The following is a 23584-nucleotide window of genomic DNA, read 5'->3' as shown; positions in this document are numbered from 1 at the left end:
AACGTCAACAATAATCAAAGTGACAATGACAAATTCTCAAATGTTGGACGAAGTGTTTATAAACTTTTGTCCTATTTTGATTACGTGAATGAGCACTCATAATTTTAAGAAATCCATTTAAACGATAGCTTCTGAGCAAATTAAATGACGTGAAGATGGAAACAACTCCTTTACTGACGAGGCCTAAAAGTAAATCTTTTTGGTCAAGGTAATTAAGTTCAATGTTACCTTTTATCTTCAACATCCCTTTGTTTATAATCTCGTAAAATCATATTTCAGGTTTAAATTTACTGGATTTCAACGTAAAGAATTTAGCTCAAGAGTTATTTATGTGGGTCAGCATCCTGACGAAAAATTTCCTCCAAACTATGTTTGTAATCAAGTGAGTAATTTTATAGACCTATTTTATAAATTGATGGCACTGTCCTTAATAAAAGTAAGTCATTTACAGTTTTGATAGATACTTTTTAAATTTGTTAAGAATAATTTTATTGCTACTATAATACCTAAACAGTACAGGTGAAACTCGAAACTAAAAATGAAAATATTAGTGTATTGTCTGAGTAATCTATCATTGCAACAACTATTTTCAATGATAACTCCTTTCAGAAATACAACTTCTTCACATTCCTGCCGCTGGTGCTGTATGAACAGTTCCGATTCTTCCTCAACTTGTATTTCCTCGTGATGGCATGTAGCCAGTTCATACCAAGTATCCGTGTAGGCTATATTTACACATACTGGGGGCCACTGGGGTTTGTACTGGCTGTGACATTGTTTAGAGAAGCTATTGATGACTTTAGAAGATATAGGTAAGTTATTGAATAATAATCTGTTTTGAACAAATGTTGCTAATTAATACTAGTTGCTGAAACATGTTTATGTGTAATGATAACCTTCAATCAATAACAATTAGCTGGAACAACAGAACATGACTTAGAAATGCAGTAAACAACAGTGATTTTCTGAAAGTGATCACTAAGGTGATCTCAATAGGGTTTGTTTTGCCTCCTTGTCTTATCGACATCATTGCAGCCTCTTACTTTAAAATGGGATCAAAATATAATAAATACAATGCTCTAATATGGGTTAGGTTTTCCTTTAGAAGTTGTTGAGGTAAGATGGGAGTAACTTCATATAAAACATGAATTACTTGATCCAAGGTCATAGTGAAGAAGCGTTCCCCTGGCTTTTCTTCAGATAGGGATTAATAGAGGAAAGACAACATAAGAAATACTTTTTCTAATAACTTGACGAAGTGATAGTCAGCTTTGGTAGCTTTTAAATCACAGTCAAAGTACTATAAAGAAAAAAGGCCAAAGGATAGGCTTATAAACTTTGGATTGTCATCTTGTAGGCTATTTGTTAGCAACCTGTCACTCTTCGAATCTCAATTCCATCATAGAGCCATACAGCTGAATGTGACCTTTCAGTCTTTTCAAGACTGTTGGCTTTGTCTACACCGCAAGGAATATAGACATTAAAAATATGTACATTTGATCTTGACTGTGTTTTTTACACAAAGAATATAAATTCCCCCTTTTAGTCTCCTTCTTGGAAGAGGAATACCTACAACATACACAGCATTGTATTATTTATCCTTCAAACCTTGCGAGGAAATTATATACATTAGTACTATAGATTCCTCTCTAGTACATATACTGTGTTAAACAATTACAAACTATCTAAAACAATGATTGCTTTGTATGCCGTTTCTGTTATCAGTACTATAATTACTGTGCTATTACTTATGAAGCGAAGATTTAACATGTATCAAAAAGCGAAATTAATGACTTAAGAATTTTGTTTTGGAATAAATGGATGGCAGTATGACAAAATGCTGCATTTAGATCATACATACATACATATGGTCACGTCTATATCCCTTGCGGGGTAGACAGAGCCAACAGTCTTGAAAGACTAAATGGCCACATTCAGCTATTTGGCTTAATGATAGAATAGAGATTCAACTAGTGACAGGTTGCTGGCCCATCGCCTAAAAAGAATCCCAAGTTTGTAAGCCTATCCATTAGTCGCCTTTTACGACATCCATGGGAAAGAGATGGAGTGGTCGTATTCTTTTTATGTATTGGTGCCGGGAACCACACGGCATATTTAGATCATGATCATTAAAATTATTTTGGTATACATTAGTAATGTTCCGGTAAACTAAGGTCATTATCAAGTCATTGCTAGTGAAATAAAAACCTTGAGACTAACACATGACTCAAAATTTTATTACCAATCTGGCTACCATCAGGGATATAATTATAACAAGACCATTCACTGTTGTATACTAATGCAAACAAATGCACGAGCAAACAAGTCAATAAGTTAATTTATCATCATGATTTGACCAGTGATCGAAACAAGAAATAGAAATAGATCTATATTCAAAATAGGATACAAGGTCGACATAACTTAAGTATAAATTATATCTACTACTGCTTCCTAAATGCAGGTGTAGAAAAAGCGGCAACTATTTAATACAATTAACAATTATAAGTACATCCCAATCGTAGAGGCTTAAGTCAAAACTATGTGTGTCATTTCAGGCGAGACAGAGAAGTGAACAGGCAGCGTTACGAAAGAATAGTACTAAGCGCAAACGACGAAGGCTACCGACCTTTCCTGATAGAACATGTACCAGCGTCAGCGCTCAGGGTCGGAGATATCGTAATGCTGCACAAAGGGCAGAGGGTCCCGGCCGATATGATATTGTTAAGAACTAATGAGACGATGGGAACAGTATTTATAAGGACAGATCAGTTGGATGGCGAAATCGATTGGAAGCTACGGTAAGTCTCATATTGAATATCTGAGTTAGGTGCTGAAAGTTGGGGATATAAGGAATAACATACATACATAAACTCACGCCTCTTTCCCGGAGGGGTAGGCAGAGACTACCTCTTTCCACTTGCCACGATCCCTGCATACTTCCTTTGCTTCATCCACATTCATAACTCTCTTCATGCAAGCTCGGCGGTTTCGGGCACTTTTGACCTGACCCTTCACCAGGACGTCCTTAATTTGATCAAGATATGTTCGTCTAGGTCTTCCCACCCCGACCTTTCCCTCCACACTCTCCTTGTATATCTGCTTAGTCAACCTGTTTTCATTCATCCTCTCCACATGACCGAACCATCTCAACATACCCTTTTCTATTCCTGTAACTACATCTTCTTTCACATCACAACATTCCCTTATCACGCTGTTCCTTATCCGGTCACTCAATTTCACACCCAACATACTCCTTAACGCTCTCATTTCCACTCTCAACTCTGTCATACCTCTCAACTATTCATTCCTCTCAACTCTGTCATAGGCCTTTTCCAAATCCACGAATGTGCAATAGACTTTTTGACTCTTGGCCAAAAACTTTTCGGCTATGCACCGCAAAGAAAAGACCTGATCAGTACATCCCATTCCCTTTCGAAATCCCGCTTGAGCATCCCATATTTTGTCATCAGTTTCATTCCTGACTCTATTAATCAATACCTTAGCATACAATTTGCCGACGACGCTAAGCAGGCTTATACCACGATAATTTTTGCAGTCCAGTTGTGACCCTTTTCCTTTGTAAAGTGGCACAATAACAGCCTTACACCAATCTTTTGGTACTCGGCCGCTTCTCCAACACAAATTGAAAAGGCAGTACAACTGTCTAGCTACGACGCCTTTTCCTGCTTTAAGCATCTCGACCGACACTCTATCATACCCGGCAGCCTTACCCGCTTTCATACTCTTAAGTGCTTCCACAATTTCAAACATTTCAATTTCGCCTTCCATCTCATTCTCTTTTGCTTCGCTATAGCAGAACTCTTTCTTATTTTCTTCCTTTTTTTCAACTAAACTCTCAAAATAGTCCTTCCATATCTTTAGCACACATTCTTCTCCTTTCACAACGCTACCATCCTGGCATCTGATCCTAGTCAGCTCTCTGGTTATAGTTTTTCCTCGGGCTGACCTTACGGATTTCCAGAATACTTTCAGATTTGACTGAAAGTCTTCTGATAGCCTTTTATCAAAATCCTCTTTATACTCTTCTTTCTTTCTAATCACAGCTTTCTTAACCAAATCTTTCATTTTTTTATATTCCTTACGTGAATATTAATAATAATAATAAAATACTAATATTCCTTAAGGAATAAAGAAGTAGAAATTGTCTCAATTCCATCATAATGCCGTAAAGCTGAGCTAGCCTTTCAGTCTTTTCAAAATTGTTGGCTCTGTCTACCCCGTAAGGGATATAGACGTGGCTATATGTATGTATGTTAGAATTGTAAGATTGAATCTCTTTGGCCATAGCATTGAAATTCCAGTCGCCTTATGATGCCATAAGGCTACTTTTTGCATAAAAGTAAGTTCTCACTTTTTCATTCCTTTTTTCAACTCTAATTCGAGCCTAATTAATAAATTTTAATTTCAGAATTCCACTCACTTCTACACAAAAGCTGCCGACGGATGCTCACCTGTTGGACATCAATGCTCAGATTTTTATAGAGAAGCCTGAGAAAGACATTCACTCGTTCATAGGCGCCTGTACCAGACTGGACGAGGAAGAAAGTGATTCTATCGAAATTGAGAACACTCTTTGGAGCGGGTCAGTTGTGGCTTCAGGGCAGGCTACTGGACTAGTCATTTATACGGGTATGACTTGTGTTCTAGGTTTACTAAGATTCACTCGTTCATATATAGGCGCCTGTACCAGACTGGACGAAGAAGAAAGTGATTCTATCGAAATTGAGAACACTCTTTGGAGCGGGTCAGTTGTGGCTTCAGGGCAGGCTACTGGACTAGTAATTTATACGGGTATGACTTGTGTTCTAGGTTTGCTAAGATCCACTCGTTCATATATATGCGTCTGTACTAGACTGGACGAATAAGAGTGACTCCATGGAAATAGAGAATATTCTGTGGAGTGGGTCTGTTTTATATAATTTCTGTTCTAGGTTCGCTAAGATTCAAGGTTTTCATCAAGTTTATGATGGAAAGAATGACTATCTTTAAGCCATTCAACACAACGTGGGCACTTGTGGTCAAGTCAAGTCTTGCAGTGATTGTCTTCTGTCTACCCCATTAGGGAACTTTATCCTTTATTATTAGGTATATATAAATTATTATATTTAAAGATGTATAATAATTTATATATATTTATATACTGATTTATATGTATATGTGTGAACTGAACAAACATACCTATCCTCTAGATTCAGACCACCTTGCAATAAATTATACCATTAATATGTTAATCTATTATTTGACATAATATTGCTTTGTTCCCAGGAAGCGAAACACGTAGCGTAATGAACAACGCGACACCGCGGTCTAAAGTCGGCCGACTAGACTTACAAGTGAACGACTTTACAAAGTTATTGTTTGTGGCCACCCTACTAGTGTCGTTCTTATTGATAGTTCTCAAGGGATTCACTGGGCCGTGGTACAGCTTCTTCTTCAGATTTATATTGCTGTTCTCATACATTGTGCCTATAAGGTAAGATATCCTGATACACTTCAACCTTCACATTCAGGCAAGTTTATGTGTTGCATGATCCAATACGGGTTTGGGTTCCCCTGAAAAGGTTGCGGAGGTCGGACAAGAGTCGCTTCATGTGTAAAAAAAATTGAATGTGCCGAAAATATTTGAACGTTTAAACCTAACCTACTAACCTAAGTTTAACTAACCGTGAACTTTACTCACCGCTATTATACTACTATGGCGAGAGAGTTAGCTGGCGCCATTTTGTTTTTGGATTTTAGTTTAACGTATTTGTAATAAGATCGTTATTTTATTGACTTTTCATTCTGTTTGATTCGGCGGTAGGTTGAGATATTCTGCGCCGTCGTATATTGCTTAAGCGCTTTATAAAAGTGATAGAACTGTAAATTTAACAAAGATCTTCTTTGTAGTTTACGAGTCAACCTGGAGATGGGCAAAGCCTTCTACTCCTGGACTATACAAAGGGACAAGAAGATCGAGGGTACAGTCATGAGGTCAACCACCATACCCGAAGAGCTGGGTCGGATCCAGTACCTGTTGGCAGACAAGACTGGGACCCTGACGAAGAATGAGATGGTCTTTCAAAAGCTGCATTTAGGGAATGCCCTGTTTGATAGCACGCATTTTCATGAGGTGAGGTTTTTGTATTTCAGACATGTGGTTGTCGTCATCATTCTCCAGGCATGATCATTGTAGTGTTTGTCTATTGTGACAATCAGAGAAAGAGGTGGAGTGGTTTGGAAGAACTACATAGTGTTGCAGATCATAACTAACAGTACTGGCATTGACTAATATATTCATATTGTATCTACTTATGCACAGTGACTGTAATTCACGTACTATAGAATCCTACTAATATTATAAATGCGAAAGTTTGTGAGTGTGGATGTTTGTTACTCCTTCACACAAAAACAACCGAACCGATTACGATAAAATTTGGTATATAGATAGCTGAAGACCTAGAATAACATAGGATTTTTATCCCGGAGTTCCCACTGGATTGATACGGTTTCCATGCGGACGAAGTCGCGGGCGGCCTCTAGTATCTATGCAATAAAGATTTTGAAATGCATATCTTTAGTATCCTTTTAGTTTTGTATTACTCTTTAAAAAAGCCGACGCAGCAATAAACATCATTCATACACCGCGTTAGAAATACGTCTAGTTTCAAGTAGAAGCATTTCTCTCACAGTAAATAACCAATGACGCGGCGTGTAATCCTCGCCCTAACATCTTAACCGTCCCTTTCGTTAATGGTGACATGACTACCCCCACTCCGCCGCAAGTGTGGTCATAGAGTCACTTAGAGCTAACGCAGAAATGTCCCTCCACTACTCATGACTCTACCAATCTTGTGGTTACCCTCGCCGAATCATGTTCGGAGTGCGCTGCTGTGGCGTTTACGCACCCCTGACCTCTTGACTTCCAAATTCAAATTCAAAATCTTTATTGCATATCATAAAGTACATCAGTTGAATTACAGTTACTGCTTATAAATAGGTACAATATGAACCCTGTTGGGCATCGCAATTTTAAAATAATATGGAACGGCGGGCAGGTGTATGTCGGCTATTATGTTGAATATAACAATAAAAAAAATGTCGTATTATATTTGAAGAGAACATTATTAAAAAATTTTAAATGAATATAATTTACAACATGTATTTAATTGATATAATGATATATAATAATAAAAAATAATTTAATTGTCAATATAAAACTCGTCTAGTGTACCTAAGTATTTATCGGTCAAAAGTAGTTTCAAAGTTTTTTTTACATTTCCCAAACATATCTGTAAACTGTACTTTTAATTCTGTATTATTTCCACACAATTCTAGGTGGGGCTTCACATTACGCCACGCGTAGTCATGTCATCGCCGAGCGGTCAAGTAAATAACATTTATAACTACATTTAATTACAGGTGGAAGCCCTCCTCACTCAGTACATAACCAATGACGCGGCGTCTCTCCCCACCTCTCCCATTGGTGATGGCGACATGACCACCCCCACTCCCCGACAGGTGTGGCAGGCAGTGCTAGCTTTGGCGTTATGTCATAATGTCACTCCCGTTTACGAAGCAGACGAGAGGGGAAACGAAGCAGCTTCGGGTAAGTGTTATCGCGGATAGGTTATATGGTGTCTTTGGTACAAGAATAATCGTATTTCACTGAATCACATTTTCTCTTATTATAATATAGCATAATATTAATCTCATCTTTACATGTTTTATTTCAAATTGGTTTTCTGTGTATTTTAATTTTTTAAGTAAATGTCATCTGTAACATTATGCCAAAAAGCAGGAACGTTTACGAACAAACAAAGACACATCTTTCATCCCGAAAATAGTTTTCTTCTCCTGGAATTTGCAATAAAAGACATAAGCGAAGCTGCATGAAAAATTTATTGCGCCATGCGAAAACAAAAGTTCTGTTATAAAACATGGGCTTAAAGGTGACATCCCAACTATAATATTATAAATGCGAAAGTGAAGTTTGTTTGTCTGTTTGTAATATCTTTATTGCACAGAAATTTACACAGTTACAACAAATAATACGTATAAAAGAAATAAATCACTTGCAATGGCGGACATATCCCATCTGATATCTCTTCACGTGTTATAATATACTGAATCGAATCTGAAATATATTCGTGTATATATAATAAAGAATTTGTAAAAGGACATAGGTTATCTTTCATTTCAATTGTATAATTCCCTTAGAATTTGCAAAAAACATGTATTCTTTTGTAAGTGGCGCTAAATTGGCGCATGCGTAATTGCGGGTAACACCTAGTGATTTTAAAAGGGTCAAAACGTCACTATCAGTGCTATCTGCCCACAATATATACTTTTTTGAAATAATAACATGAGTGCGTTTCCTTCTCTCTAAGACATGGGCAGCTCAGTGATGTCGGAGAGTTGCGGCGGGGCGGTGCCTCAGCAGCAGCTGTGCGACTACCAGGCCTCCAGCCCCGACGAGGTGGCGCTGGTCAAATGGACTGATATGGTGACTTATTTCTTACATACATACGTCACGTCTATATCCCTTGCGGGGTAGACAGAGCCAACAGTCTTGTAAAGACTGATAGGCTATTTTCAGCTGTTTTTGCTTAATGATAGAATTAAGATTCAAATAGTGACAGGTTTCTAGCCCATCGCCTAGACGAAGAATCCCAAGTTTGTAAGCCTATCCCTTAGTCGCCTTTTACGACATCCATGGGGAAGGGATAGAGTGGTCCTGTTATTTTGTTATTGATGCCGGGAACCACACGGCAACTTATTTCTTATAAGTCGACAAGTTTCTAACAACTCATCCTCCTGCTGCTGAAATTTCTTCCAGTTGCGTCTTCTGCTAGCGCGATTTAGAATCTTCCCTGCTATTTGTTTGTGGCATAGAGATCAGAGATGTCGCCACAAGTCTACTTGAGTGAGTTAGCCTAGTTAAGAGATACTTCTGTATGGTTTAAATAAATTTCACTGTTATGTAACTCAGTCAGGGCTGCTGTAGGTAAGTGCAGGTTTGTTCAGGTTGTTTTTTTTTTACCGCCAGAAGAGTATAGCCGAAGGCATTAGCGAAAACTATTGAATTTCTCAAGTATGTTTAGACACATTGTTAACTAGTCGGGCACTATTGACACTGTCAAATAATATGACCATTTGGAGCGTGGGTGGTCGAATTTGTATGGTGGCCGGTTAAAATGCGTGTGGCGCAAAAGGCACAGGTTCGAATCCCACCTCGGCCACGTACCAATGACTATTTTCGAAGTTATGTACATTAGTTTGAATACAAACCGATGCTTTTACTGTGAGGGAAAACATCGTGCGAAAACCTACACATTCAGTCAACTGGATGTGTAACTATGATTGATCCAAAACGGGTTAGGTTTCCTTGAAAAGGTTGCGAAAGTCAGACGGGAATCGCTTCGTGTAAAAACCACTAACCCAATGACAACCCAGATTCCGTGGTCAAAGGCATACTCAGGGCTCTTCAGAGTGGTAAGTATGTAATACGTAGGAAGTATAGTTACAAACTTAATTATTCCCACAGAAGATAGAAGGAGAAAAGAAAAGATAGAAATAATCTAATTAAAATTACTATATTATTCTATACTATATATATTATATACTATAAATAAAAATATATGACAATAAAATTATAAATGACATTTTTCTTACTAAACAAAATTATGGCAACCGTTGCTATGGCGTATACCAAGTAGATTGCCCACATAATATGTATGTAAGGAGGAAGAAGATATTATAATACTAGAGGCCGCCCGCGACTTCGTCCGCATGGAAACACTATCAATCCCGCGGGAACTCTGGGATAAAAAGTAGCCTATGTGTTATTCTGGGTCTTCAGCTACCTACATACCAAATTTCATGGTAATCGGTTCAGTAGTTTTTGCGTGAAAGAGTAACAAACATCCATACATCCATACAAACTTTCGCCTTTATAATAGTAGTAGGATTACCACTGATATTCCTATATTGATCTATGCCTTTATTTATTATCTATATATTCCAGATGGGCGTATCGCTATACCGTCGGGACCTTCACAACATCTCTTTGAAACTCCGCGCTGCCAACGAACTGATGCAGTTCAGCATTCTGCAGATATTCCCCTTCACCAGCGAGAGCAAGATGATGGGCATCATCGTGCAGGTAAGTCCTCGTCCTCAAAGTTTTAAATCTATACTAATATTATAAAGCTGAAAAGTTTCTTTGTTTGATTGAACGCGCTAATCTCGGGAACTACTGGTTCGAATTGAAAAATTCTTTTTGTGTTGAATAGACCATTTATCGAGGAAGGCTTTAGGCTATATTACATCACGCTGCAACTATTAGGAGTGCAGATATAATTGAAAATGTGAAAAAAAACCGGGGAAAATTATTCATCCTTGAGGGCTTCAATGATGCCCAAGATAACTATTCCACGCGGACGAAGTCGCGGGCACATCTAGTACATATAAATATAACCGACAACAAAAGGAATTCAATGAAAAATTGAGTTTTAACATCGTCCAATATCCAATTATCCGACATTATTTCTCCTTTCACTTACAGGAAGAAAATAGCGAAGAAATCACATACTACGTGAAAGGCGCTGATGTAGCACTCGCTCCATTGCTGCAGTCGTCCTGGCTGGCGGCGGAGTGCACGCGCCTGGCCGCCGATGGATTGCGCACACTCGTCGTCGCCAAGCGGACTCTCACCAAGGCGGAATATACTGAGTTCGAGGTGATGTTTGATATTTTAATCACCGTTTTTTGGTTGTCACACTTAAATGAATAGTGAGAATCGCTTGTTTGATGGTTATATTGTGTTTATAAATATCATACATACATATATGTACTATATACATAAATATACTAATATACTTTACATACTTTATCCTTTTAGACAGAGCTAACAGAGTATGGCTTAATGATGGAATCGAGATTCAAATAGTGACAGGTTGCTAGCTCAAACATCTATATACGTATTAATAAAGTAGGTACAAATCGCTCAAAGTTTAAAACAACGGTTTTTCCTTCAATTTCTTTCAGCCGGGTAGATGTGACTTTTATTCCGATCATGCCTTCCCTAGGTAAAATCATCGATCCATCTTTTATCGTGATTCACAGGTAGGTGTGTTATGTGATTGAGTTTTTAATCTTCTATGACCTCGGCAGGGGTGTATTTACCCTAGGGCCAGAAGGGCTATAGCCCGGGGCGGCAGGCCGTGAGGGGCGGCCCAGGGCTAGGGCTTTGGTTTGGAAGTTTGAAAAAATAAAAAAAATATTTTCAGACTTAAGCCTAGAACGCCCCTGAGCCACATGTTGATTTAATGTCTGAAGAAATTTGAAATTCAATTAAAGTATGAAAGCCGCCCCTTGTCTTGTGCGTGGATATCATGTCTGGAGAAATTCGAAATTAATTGAAGTATGCAAGCCGCCCCTTTTGGATCCACAAATAATGGAAACTTTCTGATGATGTTGGAAGCTATTTCAGAGTTTGATCCATTTCTTGCCAAACATATTGAGCATTTTGGCAACCCAGGAAAGGGCAGCACCTCTTACTTATCATTTGCAACATATGAAAAAATTATTAAAATTATGGCTGACAAAGTTACCGAAACAATAATTGGGCAACTACAAAAAGCCAAATACTTTTCTTTTAGTGTTGATTCTACTCCGGACATAACCCATGAAGATCAACTTTCTTTAATTGTGCGATTTGTTCAAGATAATGCAGAACCAGTTGAACGTTTCCTTTGCTTTCTGCCAAATACTGGTCACAAAGCAGAAGACATGTTGCAAGCAATTTTGAAGACTTTTGACAAACTAAATATCGATATTGCCAATTGTAGAGGTCAGTCTTATGATAATGCAAGCAACACGTCGGGGCAGTATAACGGCCTGCAGGCAAAGATTAAAGAAAAATGCCAGTATGCAACATATATACCTTGCGCCGCACATTCCTTAAATTTGATCGGATCCTCAGCAGCTGAGTGTTGCCCAGAAGCTACAAAGTTTTTTGGAGTACTGCAAAATCTGTACGTATTTTTTACAGGATCAACGGAACGTACAAATATATTGCAAACATTTTTAACGGAATCTGAAAATGTAACCGTTAAAAGTTTGTCACATACGCGGTGGTCGGCAAGAGATGATGCTTGCTCGAGCCTGAATAAAAATTGGGAACAAATAATTAAAGCTCTGGAAGCAATAAAAAGTAACTCTTCGCAACAAAAAGCCTTAATCAAAAATGAAGCTACAGGTTTATTGGCTCAACTGAATTCCTTAGAAACAGCGATATTATCGGAATTCTGGGGATCAGTTCTAAAACAATTTAATACCGTTTCTAAAGTTTTGCAAGGTGTGGACACAAACGTTGAGGTAGTCTCCAACCTTTACGATTCCCTGATTACTTTTGTGAAAAATCAACGCGAATTATTCGATGCATTTGAAAAAGCTGGAAAAGAAAAGTGTACTGAAGATTACAAAGATAGCCGGAAAAGGATAACAAAAAGAAAAAAACGAGACGATGAGCAACGCGAAGGAGAAGTAATTTTACAAGGACGGGACTATTTCAAAGTGAATACTTTTTTGCCAATATGCGACCAATTGTTGGGCGAGTTAAGGAAGCGTAAAACATCCTATGACGCTGTAACCGCAAAATTTGCATTTCTATTCAATTTAAGTACACTATCTGAGGCGGAAATTAAATTGAACGCATTATCACTCCAAAAGTCTTATCCTACTGATCTTGCGGATGATTTAAAGGATGAATGCATACTATTAAAGAATTTTTTGCCGTCTCAGGGACAAGAAACTGAAACAAGTTTACGCGAACTAAACTTATTAATTAATAAAAAGGATCTGAAAGTGGCGTTTCCTTACATTGAAATTGCGTTGCGCATATTTCTTTGTACTGCAGTAACGAATTGTAGTGCAGAACGCTCATTTTCGGTACTCAAACGGTTAAAAAACTATTTAAGATCGCGTCTTATCGAAGAACGGCTTAATAATTTGGCAATTTTGAACATCGAAGCCGATTTAACAAATAAAATTGATTATGACGATATAATAAACGAATTTGTCAAAAATTTTGTCCACAGAAAAAAATTGTAAAATATAAAATCGATAACTTTTTTTTTGTTTTCTTTCATTCCTTGATGGGGCGGAAAGCTGCAGGAGCCCGGAGCGCGCAATCTTAAAATACGCCCCTGGACCTCGGGAATAAAAGTGGGAGTTATTAAAAATGGGATACGCCAAAAAATAAGATTGATTGCTTAAATTAATAATTGGCAGGAAGACTACAGCTCATACGTTTTTGTATTTTATCAAAATTGTATAATGGCGGATTTTTGTTATTTTCTCAATAGATGAGACGCAGTGAAGGTACTCACAAACTTTTACCTTACACAATGAGTTCAGTAAGGGAGCAGAAGAAGGAAATAATTTTAAATACATAAATAAATAAACTGATCGGTAATGACTCTATTTTTTTACAGACGGAATACAAAGAAGCCCGTCTCAGTATCGTTCACCGCAACGAGAGAACATCAGCCGCCATTGCGAAGTTACAGCGAGGGCTGACATTGCTCGGGCTGACTGGAGTGGAAGACAGACTCGCTGATGATGTCCCGGCTGTGTTGAGGATGCTGCGGTCCGCCGGCGTCAAGGTATGATTCGTTGATCAATCAATCAATGTATTATAGAGAACAGCCGCCATTGCGAAGTTACAGCGAGGGCTGACATTGCTCGGGCTGACTGGAGTGGAAGACAGACTCGCTGATGATGTCCCGGCTGTGTTGAGGATGCTGCGGTCCGCCGGCATCAAGGTATGATTCGTTGATCAATCAATCAATGTATTATAGAGAACAGCCGCCATTGCGAAGTTACAGCGAGGGCTGACATTGCTCGGGCTGACTGGAGTGGAAGACAGACTCGCTGATGATGTCCCGGCTGTGTTGAGGATGCTGCGGTCCGCCGGCATCAAGGTATGATTCGTTGATCAATCAATCAATATATTATAGGTACAGCCGCCATTGCGAATTTACAGCGAGGGTTGACATTGCTCGGGCTGACTGGAGTGGAAGACAGACTCGCTGATGATGTCCCGGCTGTGTTGAGGATGCTGCGGTCCGCCGGCATCAAGGTATGATGCGTTGATCAATCAATCAATATATTATAGGTACAGCCGCCATTGCGAATTTACAGCGAGGGTTGACATTGCTCGGGCTGACTGGAGTGGAAGACAGACTCGCTGATGATGTCCCGGCTGTGTTGAGGATGCTGCGGTCCGCCGGCATCAAGGTATGATTCGTTGATCAATCAATCAATGTATTTTAGAGAACAGCCGCCATTGCGAAGTTACAGCGAGGGCTGACATTGCTCGGGCTGACTGGAGTGGAAGACAGACTCGCTGATGATGTCCCGGCTGTGTTGAGGATGCTGCGGTCCGCCGGCATCAAGGTATGATTCGTTGATCAATCAATCAATGTATTATAGAGAACAGCCGCCATTGCGAAGTTACAGCGAGGGCTGACATTGCTCGGGCTGACTGGAGTGGAAGACAGACTCGCTGATGATGTCCCGGCTGTGTTGAGGATGCTGCGGTCCGCCGGCATCAAGGTATGATGCGTTGATCAATCAATCAATATATTATAGGTACAGCCGCCATTGCGAATTTACAGCGAGGGTTGACATTGCTCGGGCTGACTGGAGTGGAAGACAGACTCGCTGATGATGTCCCGGCTGTGTTGAGGATGCTGCGGTCCGCCGGCATCAAGGTATGATTCGTTGATCAATCAATCAATGTATTATAGAGAACAGCCGCCATTGCGAAGTAACAGCGAGGATTGACGATTTTATCGCCTTCAAAAATAAGGTGGTTCTCAAATTGACCTGTATGTATGCGTATTTCGCTGTAGTGTTGTAGTCGCGGTAGTGATGCGGTTTAAAGGAAAGTGTTTGTACACAAGGAGAAGATATTATATATTTAACCCATTTCAAAAAAGGAGGATATTGATTAGAGGCGGTTCTATTTTCACAAAAGTTGTTATTTTCATATTGCTTTTATGACCTTGTGTGTATCTCGAATTCTCGAATCGGCATTTGGTACAATGTAAACAAAAATTAACTGCAATATTTGTGAGAGTAAGAATAAATGTGGCCGTTAAGGCATCAGCTTATTTTACATTGTATCACTTCTTTATCATTCACGGGGACATATACAGAGCGAACTAAAGGATGTATGCTGAAAGTGATAAAATATTTGCGCTGGCAAAGAAAGGATGATGCACGCTCAAAAAACTGTCATTTATTATTGCAGTTTGTTACCGCTTCTTCTGCACTGACGCCTTGGAAGCGGCAGTAAACTTAGTTTTAAGTAATTTATTTGACGTCAACCAATGTTGTTAAACCATACGTTTTGACAATTATTAAGCGATATGAAGTATCCTATAATAATTATTAAAAATTTTGAAATTTGAATTTTTTGAATTGTTCTTTTTTTTCTTATTTTAAATTACAATATAATTGATCTTTAGAAAGGAGTTCGTAACACGAACAATTGCAAAAAGTGTTCGATGGATTTCTAAGAAGTTCAACTATCTGCTGATTTTGTTTGCTCGTTTTTTTTTTCTAAAATAGTTCCTAAACATTTAAACTAGCAACCCTTCCTTCTACAGATCTGGATGTTGACCGGTGATAAATTAGTTTTTCTAAAATAGTTCCTTGACATTAAACTAGCAACCTTCCTTCTACAGATCTGGATGTTGACCGGTGATAAATTAGTTTTTCTAAAATTCTTCCTAAACATTTAACTAGCAACCCTTCCTTCTACAGATCTGGATGTTGACCGGTGATAAATTAGTTTTTCTAAAATAGTTCCTTGACATTAAACTAGCAACCTTCCTTCTACAGATCTGGATGTTGACCGGTGATAAATTAGTTTTTCTAAAATTCTTCCTAAAAATTTAACTAGCAACCCTTCCTTCTACAGATCTGGATGTTGACCGGTGATAAATTAGTTTTTCTAAAATTGTTCCTAAACATTTCAACTAGCAACCTTCCTTCTACAGATCTGGATGTTGACCGGTGATAAATTAGTTTTTCTAAAATTGTTCCTAAACATTTCAACTAGCAACCTTCCTTCTACAGATCTGGATGTTGACCGGTGATAAATTAGTTTTTCTAAAATAGTTCCTTAACATTTAACTAGCAACCTTCCTTCTACAGATCTGGATGTTGACCGGTGATAAATTGGAAACGGCTCTGTGCATCGCTCGCTCGCTGTCGCTCGGCGGCGGCAACGGTTGGCACACCGCGGACCGGTGCGGCCGCAGACTGGACTCCAACCAGCTGCTGAGGGAGCTGGGTGCCAGGGACGACACCGACCTCATCATCGAGGGGGAGACCTTGGAGGTATTTATATGTGTATAAAGGTATAACGCAACGGGTGGCACACCGCGGACCGGTGCGGCCGCAGACTGGACGCCAACCAGCTGCTGAGGGAGCTGGGTGCCAAGGACGACACCGACCTCATCATCGAGGGGGAGACCTTGGAGGTATTTATATGTGTATAAAGGTATAACGCAACGGGTGGCACACCGCGGACCGGTGCGGCCGCAGACTGGACGCCAACCAGCTGCTGAGGGAGCTGGGTGCCAGGGACGACACCGACCTCATCATCGAGGGGGAGACCTTGGAGGTATTTATATGTGTATAAAGGTATAACGCAACGGGTGGCACACCGCGGACCGGTGCGGCCGCAGACTGGACGCCAACCAGCTGCTGAGGGAGCTGGGTGCCAGGGACGACACCGACCTCATCATCGAGGGGGAGACCTTGGAGGTATTTATATGTGTATAAAGGTATAACGCAACGGGTGGCACACCGCGGACCGGTGCGGCCGCAGACTGGACGCCAACCAGCTGCTGAGGGAGCTGGGTGCCAGGGACGACACCGACCTCATCATCGAGGGGGAGACCTTGGAGGTATTTATATGTGTATAAAGGTATAACGCAACGGGTGGCACACCGCGGACCGGTGCGGCCGCAGACTGGACGCCAACCAGCTGCTGAGGGAGCTGGGTGCCAGGGACGACACCGACCTCATCATCGAGGGGGAGACCTTGGAGGTATTTATATGTGTATAAAGGTATAACGCAACGGGTGGCACACCGCGGACCGGTGCGGCCGCAGACTGGACGCCAACCAGCTGCTGAGGGAGCTGGCTGCCAGGGACGACACCGACCTCATCATCGAGGGGGAGACCTTGGAGGTATATATATATGTATAACACGTTTTTTTTATTCCCTATACGGGGTAGATAGAGACAAGTTACATCAGACTATTCGAATTCAAATTCTTTATTTCAGACCGCAGTCCTTAGTACTAGTGTACGAAAGACCTAACAAAAATACGTGAGTGATATATATGTATAAAAATAAAATTAAACACTACTTTCTTTAGCGGTACCAATCCAATTTTAAAATTCCTCTGGAAATACATACACACACGTCTATATCCCTTGCGGGGTAGGCAGAGCCAACAGTCTTAAAAGGCCACGTTCAGCTGTGTGGCTTAATAATAGAATTAAGATTCAAATAGTGAAACGTTGCTAGCCCATCGCCTAAAAAAAAATCCAAAGTTTGTAAGTCTATCCCTTAGTCACGTTTTACGACATCGAAAGAGATGGAGATAGAATGGTCCTATTCTTTTTTGTATTGGTGTCGGCAACCACACGGCAATCGTCTAGAAATTAACGGTATTTTTACGTGCGGAGCCGCGAGCGTAGGTACTCTCCTTTTAACATAAATTTATTTGATTGTTTCAGATCTGCCTCCGCTTCTACGAAGAGGAATTCGTAGAGGTGCTACAACGGTGTAGCGGCGTGGTCGTAGCGCGGTGCTCGCCTACACAGAAGGCTCGCGTGGCTAGACTGCTACGAGCCCGCGGACACGTCGTAGCGGCGGTCGGGGACGGCGGGAACGATGTCGCCATGATACAGGAGGCCGACGTGGGTGAGTGTGCTACGTCGTAGACTGCTACGAGATTCTTAAGATACAAGAGGTCGTAGACTGTTACGAGTGACTAGGACCCGTCGTAGCCGATACGGATAACTGACAGTGTTATTATCGGCTACAAATGAATTGCTACGCTACAGTGAGATTGGTACGTGCTTGTGAAATCTTTTTTAATAGATATTTCAAATTATTATTTCTTAATTCGTACAGGGACTATGTATAGTATTTAAAAAATCGCTTTTTAATATGATTGTTGTCAAAACAATATTATTATTTTATTAAATAATTTGTTTTTTCACCAGGCGTGGGTATAGAAGGCGCCGAAGGCCGCGCCGCCTCCTTGGCCGGAGACGTGAGCATCAGACAGTTCTCTGGGCTGGCGCGCCTGCTGCTGGTGCACGGCCGGCGGTCCGCCATGCGGTCCGCCGCGCTGTGTCTGTTCATCGTGCATCGCGGCCTGATCGTGTCCACTATGCAGGTATGTAGCGACAGTACAGCTCGCGTCCGCCCCGCTATCACCGGGGACGTGAGCATCAGACAGTGCTCTGGGCTGGCGCGCCTGCTGCTGGTGCACGGCCGGCGGTCCGCCATGCGCTCCGCCGCGCTGTGTCTGTTCATCGTGCATCGCGGCCTGATCGTGTCCACTATGCAGGTGTGTAGCGACAGTGCAGCTTGCGTCCGCCCCGCTGTCACCGGGGACGTGGGCATCAGAGTCCTCGGGTCCATGCTGTCAATGTGCTTTTCTAAATTAGAGTCCGGTCTCAAGAAACCTGACAGAAAAGAATTCAATTCTTGAAAAATAATTTCTTCATGTTGTTATAAAGAAAATATTGTTACCTCGATTCTTCATAGCTAAACTACTAAACCTATCTTTATAAAATTTTGCATACATAATACATAATGTTGTACGGAAAAGGATACAGGATACCTACTTAGCACGCGGGCGGAGCCGCTGCCGAAAGCTAGTATTAAAAGAAAACAAAAAGTACACTATTTTTAAACAGACTTTTGTTTGCAGGCCGTGTTCTCCGTGGTGTTCTACTTCTCGTCGGTGTCTCTATACCCCGGCTTCCTGATGGTGGGCTACGGAACCATATATACCATGTTACCAGTATTCTCTTTGGTGAGTTCTCATGTAAACATTAATATTTTAAAATAATACAAATGTTAAATTATTTGTTTCCATTGTACATACATACATATGGTCACGTCTATGTCCCTTGCGGGGTAGACAGAGCCAACAGTCTTGAAAAGACTGAATGACCACGTTCAGCTATTTGGCTTAATGATAGAAATTTCTATTGTAACATTTATAAATTTATGTGTTAAACAAGAATATATTTTTTTTAATTTGACTGCAATTTACCTGGTAGTAAGAAAGTTGTTTACATACATACTTATATACATAAAATCACGCCTTTTACCCGGAGGGGTAGGCAGAGTTCAGTTTAGTTAAGTTGAGGGTTAAGTGAAGCCTAATCTAAATTCTATTAGACTACCAAAAATTTTATAAATATTCCGTTAAATTTAAAGGTTGACTGGAAGGGACTCCACTTAAAAACAAACCCGCCTTGGTACGATATTGGGTTTTTGTATATTTTATTTATACAAAAACTGTTTTTTTGTTATATAATCTTGTAACTCGTTAAGTATTTTATTGACATACTCTTCTCAATTTATTTACAGGTACTAGATAGGGACATACCGAGCACAACAGCGTTAAGATATCCACAATTGTACAAACAGTTGACTAAAGGCAGGCAGCTCTCTTACAAAACGTTCTATATTTGGACGGGGATATCTATATACCAAGGTAAGACTTTATAAATATTACGACAAATACAATGATAAATGATAGAATTGAGACTCAAATAGTGACAGGTTGCTAGCCCATCGCCTAAAAAAGAATCCCAAGTTTGTAAGCCTACCCCTTAGTCGCCTTTTACGGCATCTATGGGAAGAGACGGAGTGGTTCTATTCTTTTTTGTATTGGTGCCGGGAACCACACGGCATTCTCAATTCTATCATTAAGCCAAATAGCTGAACGTGGCCATTCAGTCTTTTCAAGACTGGTGGCTGTCTACCCCGCAAGGGATATAGACGTGATATGGATGTATGTACAATGATAAATTTATAATTTGTTCAGTCTTATTGCATATAAGTCTATTGCAACTGTCAACACCGACCGGAGCTGTGTTATTTGTCATAATTTAAAGAAGCGTAAAATTAAAAGCAATTGGTCGAATCGTTTAACATCTTACCAATGGATATCCGTTAGTTTATAAATTCACCAATTTTTGAGGTGGTAAATTGATAATGTTTAAAATAAAATGTGCACGTGAGGTAATATAATTCATGTCTCGTTAAGAAACCTACAAGAGCTTATAAATTTTCTAGAAAGTTTCTATATTTGCAGTTCTTGTAATGCGCATATATATATATTTCTGTGTATGTACCGTTCAAAAATGGGTTTTATCACATTGCAATAAAGCACACAATCCTTAAACGAACTTTGCCCATTGTGAATATGCAGTTTTACATTTGGGGCATTGCGTTTCATTTGTTTCCGACAATTTTTCGATAGGATTTTGAATTTAATACGGTGCCGTGTGGTTCCCGGCACCAATACAAAAAAAAAATAGGACCACTCCATCTCTTTCCCATGGATGTCGTAAAAGGCGCCAAAGGCTTACAAACTTGGGATTTTTTTAGGCGATGGGCTAGCAACCTGTGACTATTTGAATCTCAATCCTATCATTTAGCCAAATAGCTGAACGTGGCCATTTAGTCTTTTCAAGACAGTTGGCTCTGTCTACCCCTCAAGGAAAATAGACGTGACCGTATGTATTTTGAATTTACATATAGTGCGCCAATGCTTCCGTGCCAAAGAAGCCGTCATTGCAAGCCACGAAGAATGAAAAATAATTATTGAAATGTTATTTCCACAGGTGCAGTGATAATGTACGGCGCTCTAGTCCTGTTCGAGGACCAGTTGATTCACATCGTCGAGATCAGTTACACGGCGCTCATACTGACGGAGCTGATAATGGTGGCGCTGACCGTGGTCACGTGGCACCGGCTCATGGCCGCCGCCGAGCTGGCCAGCCTGCTCATGTACACGGCCACCTTGTTGATATTCACGTCTTATTTCGGTGAGTTGATGTTGATTTATTTTACCGAGATTCGAAATTGTATTCATTACTATAGGATACTTCATATCGCTTAATAATTGTCACCGTACCGTGTTTATCGTGTCGTGTGGTTCGTGGTAACGATAGCAAAAAAGAGATAGGACCACTCTCATCTCTTTCCAATGGATGTCGTAAAAGGCGACTAAGGGATAGGCTTAAACAAGGTTTCTTCTTTAAGCCGATGGGCTAGCAACCTGTCACTATTTGAATCTCAATTTTATCGCCAAATAACTGAACGTGGCCATTCAGTTTTTTCAAGACTTTGGCTCTGTCTACCCCGCAAGGGATATAGACGTGACCATATATATGTATGTATGTATTACTTATCGAAAATTTCCCTTTACACCACAGACGCTGATTTCATCAGACATTGGGACTTCTGGTGGAAAGTGACTACCATAACTCTCATATCGTGCCTACCGCTATACATAGTGAAATACATGCACAGAAAGTGGAGTGCGCGCCAGTACAAAAACATACGACAATAGCCATACTTGTAGCCCATAAAATTATATTGTTGATCTCGGTGACAGCAGGATGGAACGATATCTATTACGTAGGTGCGAAAAAGACAGAGCATAAATGCATTTGGCATCTGCCATAGAGTTCAAGCTATATTTTATGAACTTTACGGTTTATATTTCAACGTGATTCACATAATCTCTTCGTGTCTTATGCACTGTTTAGGTGTTTTGAGTAATGACTTGTATTATTTGTAAGGCTTATATTTGTTGATGTAACACGACCGAATTGGAATGTTGCATGATATGCGAACGGTGCAGGCAAAAATCGATCTGATTTATTTAAATTTATTTCGTGAATGGATCTGTTCTCTAAAATTATTATACGGCTCAGTATTGCATTTTACGATTAATTATTTTTATTAACGAATTTTTAATTTTCCCTTTTTGAACTATTCGAGCAGGTATATTTTTGTTTACAATTTTCGTTGATAAATTTACTGTGGGAAAATAAACAGGAATTAGGGGGTGTAAGTTTTTCAAAAAAATGTAGTGACGCCACTCCAATATAGGATTCATATTGGGTTCTATAAAAGTTAGGTAAAGATTGTTCTGCGTTCCATATACTAATACCAACACAAAATAGTTATATTGAGTAAATGAGGTGATTATATTAGTGAAAATATTGCACTTTTTTCTGTCAAACTTTACATAATTTGAAGACTGCATTAGAATTTTCGGCATAATCATGAAATAATATATTTAAAAAATGTGGAAAACTATGATTATGCTAAAAAAACATTAAGCTAATTTAAATTTTTTTGTTAACCGCTTTTATAATAAAAACCTTTTATATAAAACCTCTGTTTATATAAATGCGGAATAATTAGAGATATTTATTTATTTAAAGTCTATTGTACAAAATACAAATGTATATCACAATTGGCGGATTTACAACCATTGAGCCTGACAGATATTTCAGTATTTTGTCGGACATAAATGTCGTGATAATAAAATTCCGGGGAAGTCGAGTACGCATATTTGTATCGAGTAGAGCGATGTGGCGCCAGTGTGCAGTTGGCCTTAAATTTTATACTTACGGTAATTTTTCTATAAGAATGCAATTTTGTAGGACCTATACTGAATGTAGTATTTGTATGAGATTGTGCGCTACAAAGATAATAGAAACCGCAATAATACATAATTTACATATAGTTACGTCTTTATCCCCTACGGGGTATACAGAGGCCACAATGTCGAAAAGACTTGGAGGTCACGTTCAGCCGTATGGTATTGATATTAATCGTAATAGGAATAATATAGTCCCATATTCTTTCTATGACAAAAGGCTGAGTAAACTATTGCTGTCTTTTTCTATCAGACACCTCTTAACCACCTCTTATCCACGTCATAATATCTATCTACACTATATTCCTTTTAAACTTTTAATTAATTTGCCTTTTTATTATTTTTCTTTTGTTGCAACAAGTATATTTGATTGATTCTGTTCTCGAAATCGATGTTAATGAAATTCTACCATTAATTTTGTGACCTAAGTGTTTTTTCATGCTTTATTTTATTAGGGAATTAGGTAATTGTGATATGTACTCTGTTGGAAAGTTAAATCATTTTGTTATTTTACTTTTGTCTCAGAATATGCGCGTCTCGAGATTTAGTGCTTGATGTTTTTCATATGAAATATTTAAAAGATTTTGTCACAAATGTTTTTAATAGTTTACAATTTCTAATATTTATTTTTACACTGTTAATTTATAAGTAATATAAGACGTTTATTTTACTTTTATTTAATCAAGGAAAATTTCACGCTGTATGTATATTTAGAAACTCCTTAATACGTATATTTTTTCACACAGAGATTCTAAATTATATTCATAGTATAAGCTTTAAAGTAT

At 39.3% G+C, this 23584-nt stretch overlaps 1 protein-coding gene across 1 annotated transcript; it reads left to right on the top strand.

Annotated features, from left to right (window-relative positions):
- The first annotated feature begins 15 nt into the window (after positions 1-15).
- Positions 16-22520, top strand: LOC106139323 (probable phospholipid-transporting ATPase IIB). The gene is made up of 19 exons (XM_060954444.1): positions 16-208; positions 280-382; positions 610-812; positions 2556-2798; positions 4430-4650; positions 5287-5494; positions 5911-6133; positions 7423-7609; positions 8391-8506; positions 10028-10165; positions 10568-10741; positions 13500-13670; positions 16231-16416; positions 17830-18016; positions 18322-18497; positions 19038-19142; positions 19706-19832; positions 20968-21171; positions 21562-22520. Exons 1-19 carry the CDS (start codon positions 156-158, stop codon positions 21696-21698), a joined length of 3162 nt encoding a protein of 1053 aa, XP_060810427.1. The 5' UTR covers positions 16-155; the 3' UTR covers positions 21699-22520.
- The last annotated feature ends 1064 nt before the right edge of the window (positions 22521-23584 follow it).

Source organism: Amyelois transitella, chromosome 4, assembly GCF_032362555.1.
Source record: "Amyelois transitella isolate CPQ chromosome 4, ilAmyTran1.1, whole genome shotgun sequence".
NCBI lineage: Eukaryota > Metazoa > Arthropoda > Insecta > Lepidoptera > Pyralidae > Amyelois > Amyelois transitella.
This window is presented reverse-complemented; position numbering and strand designations above follow the sequence as displayed.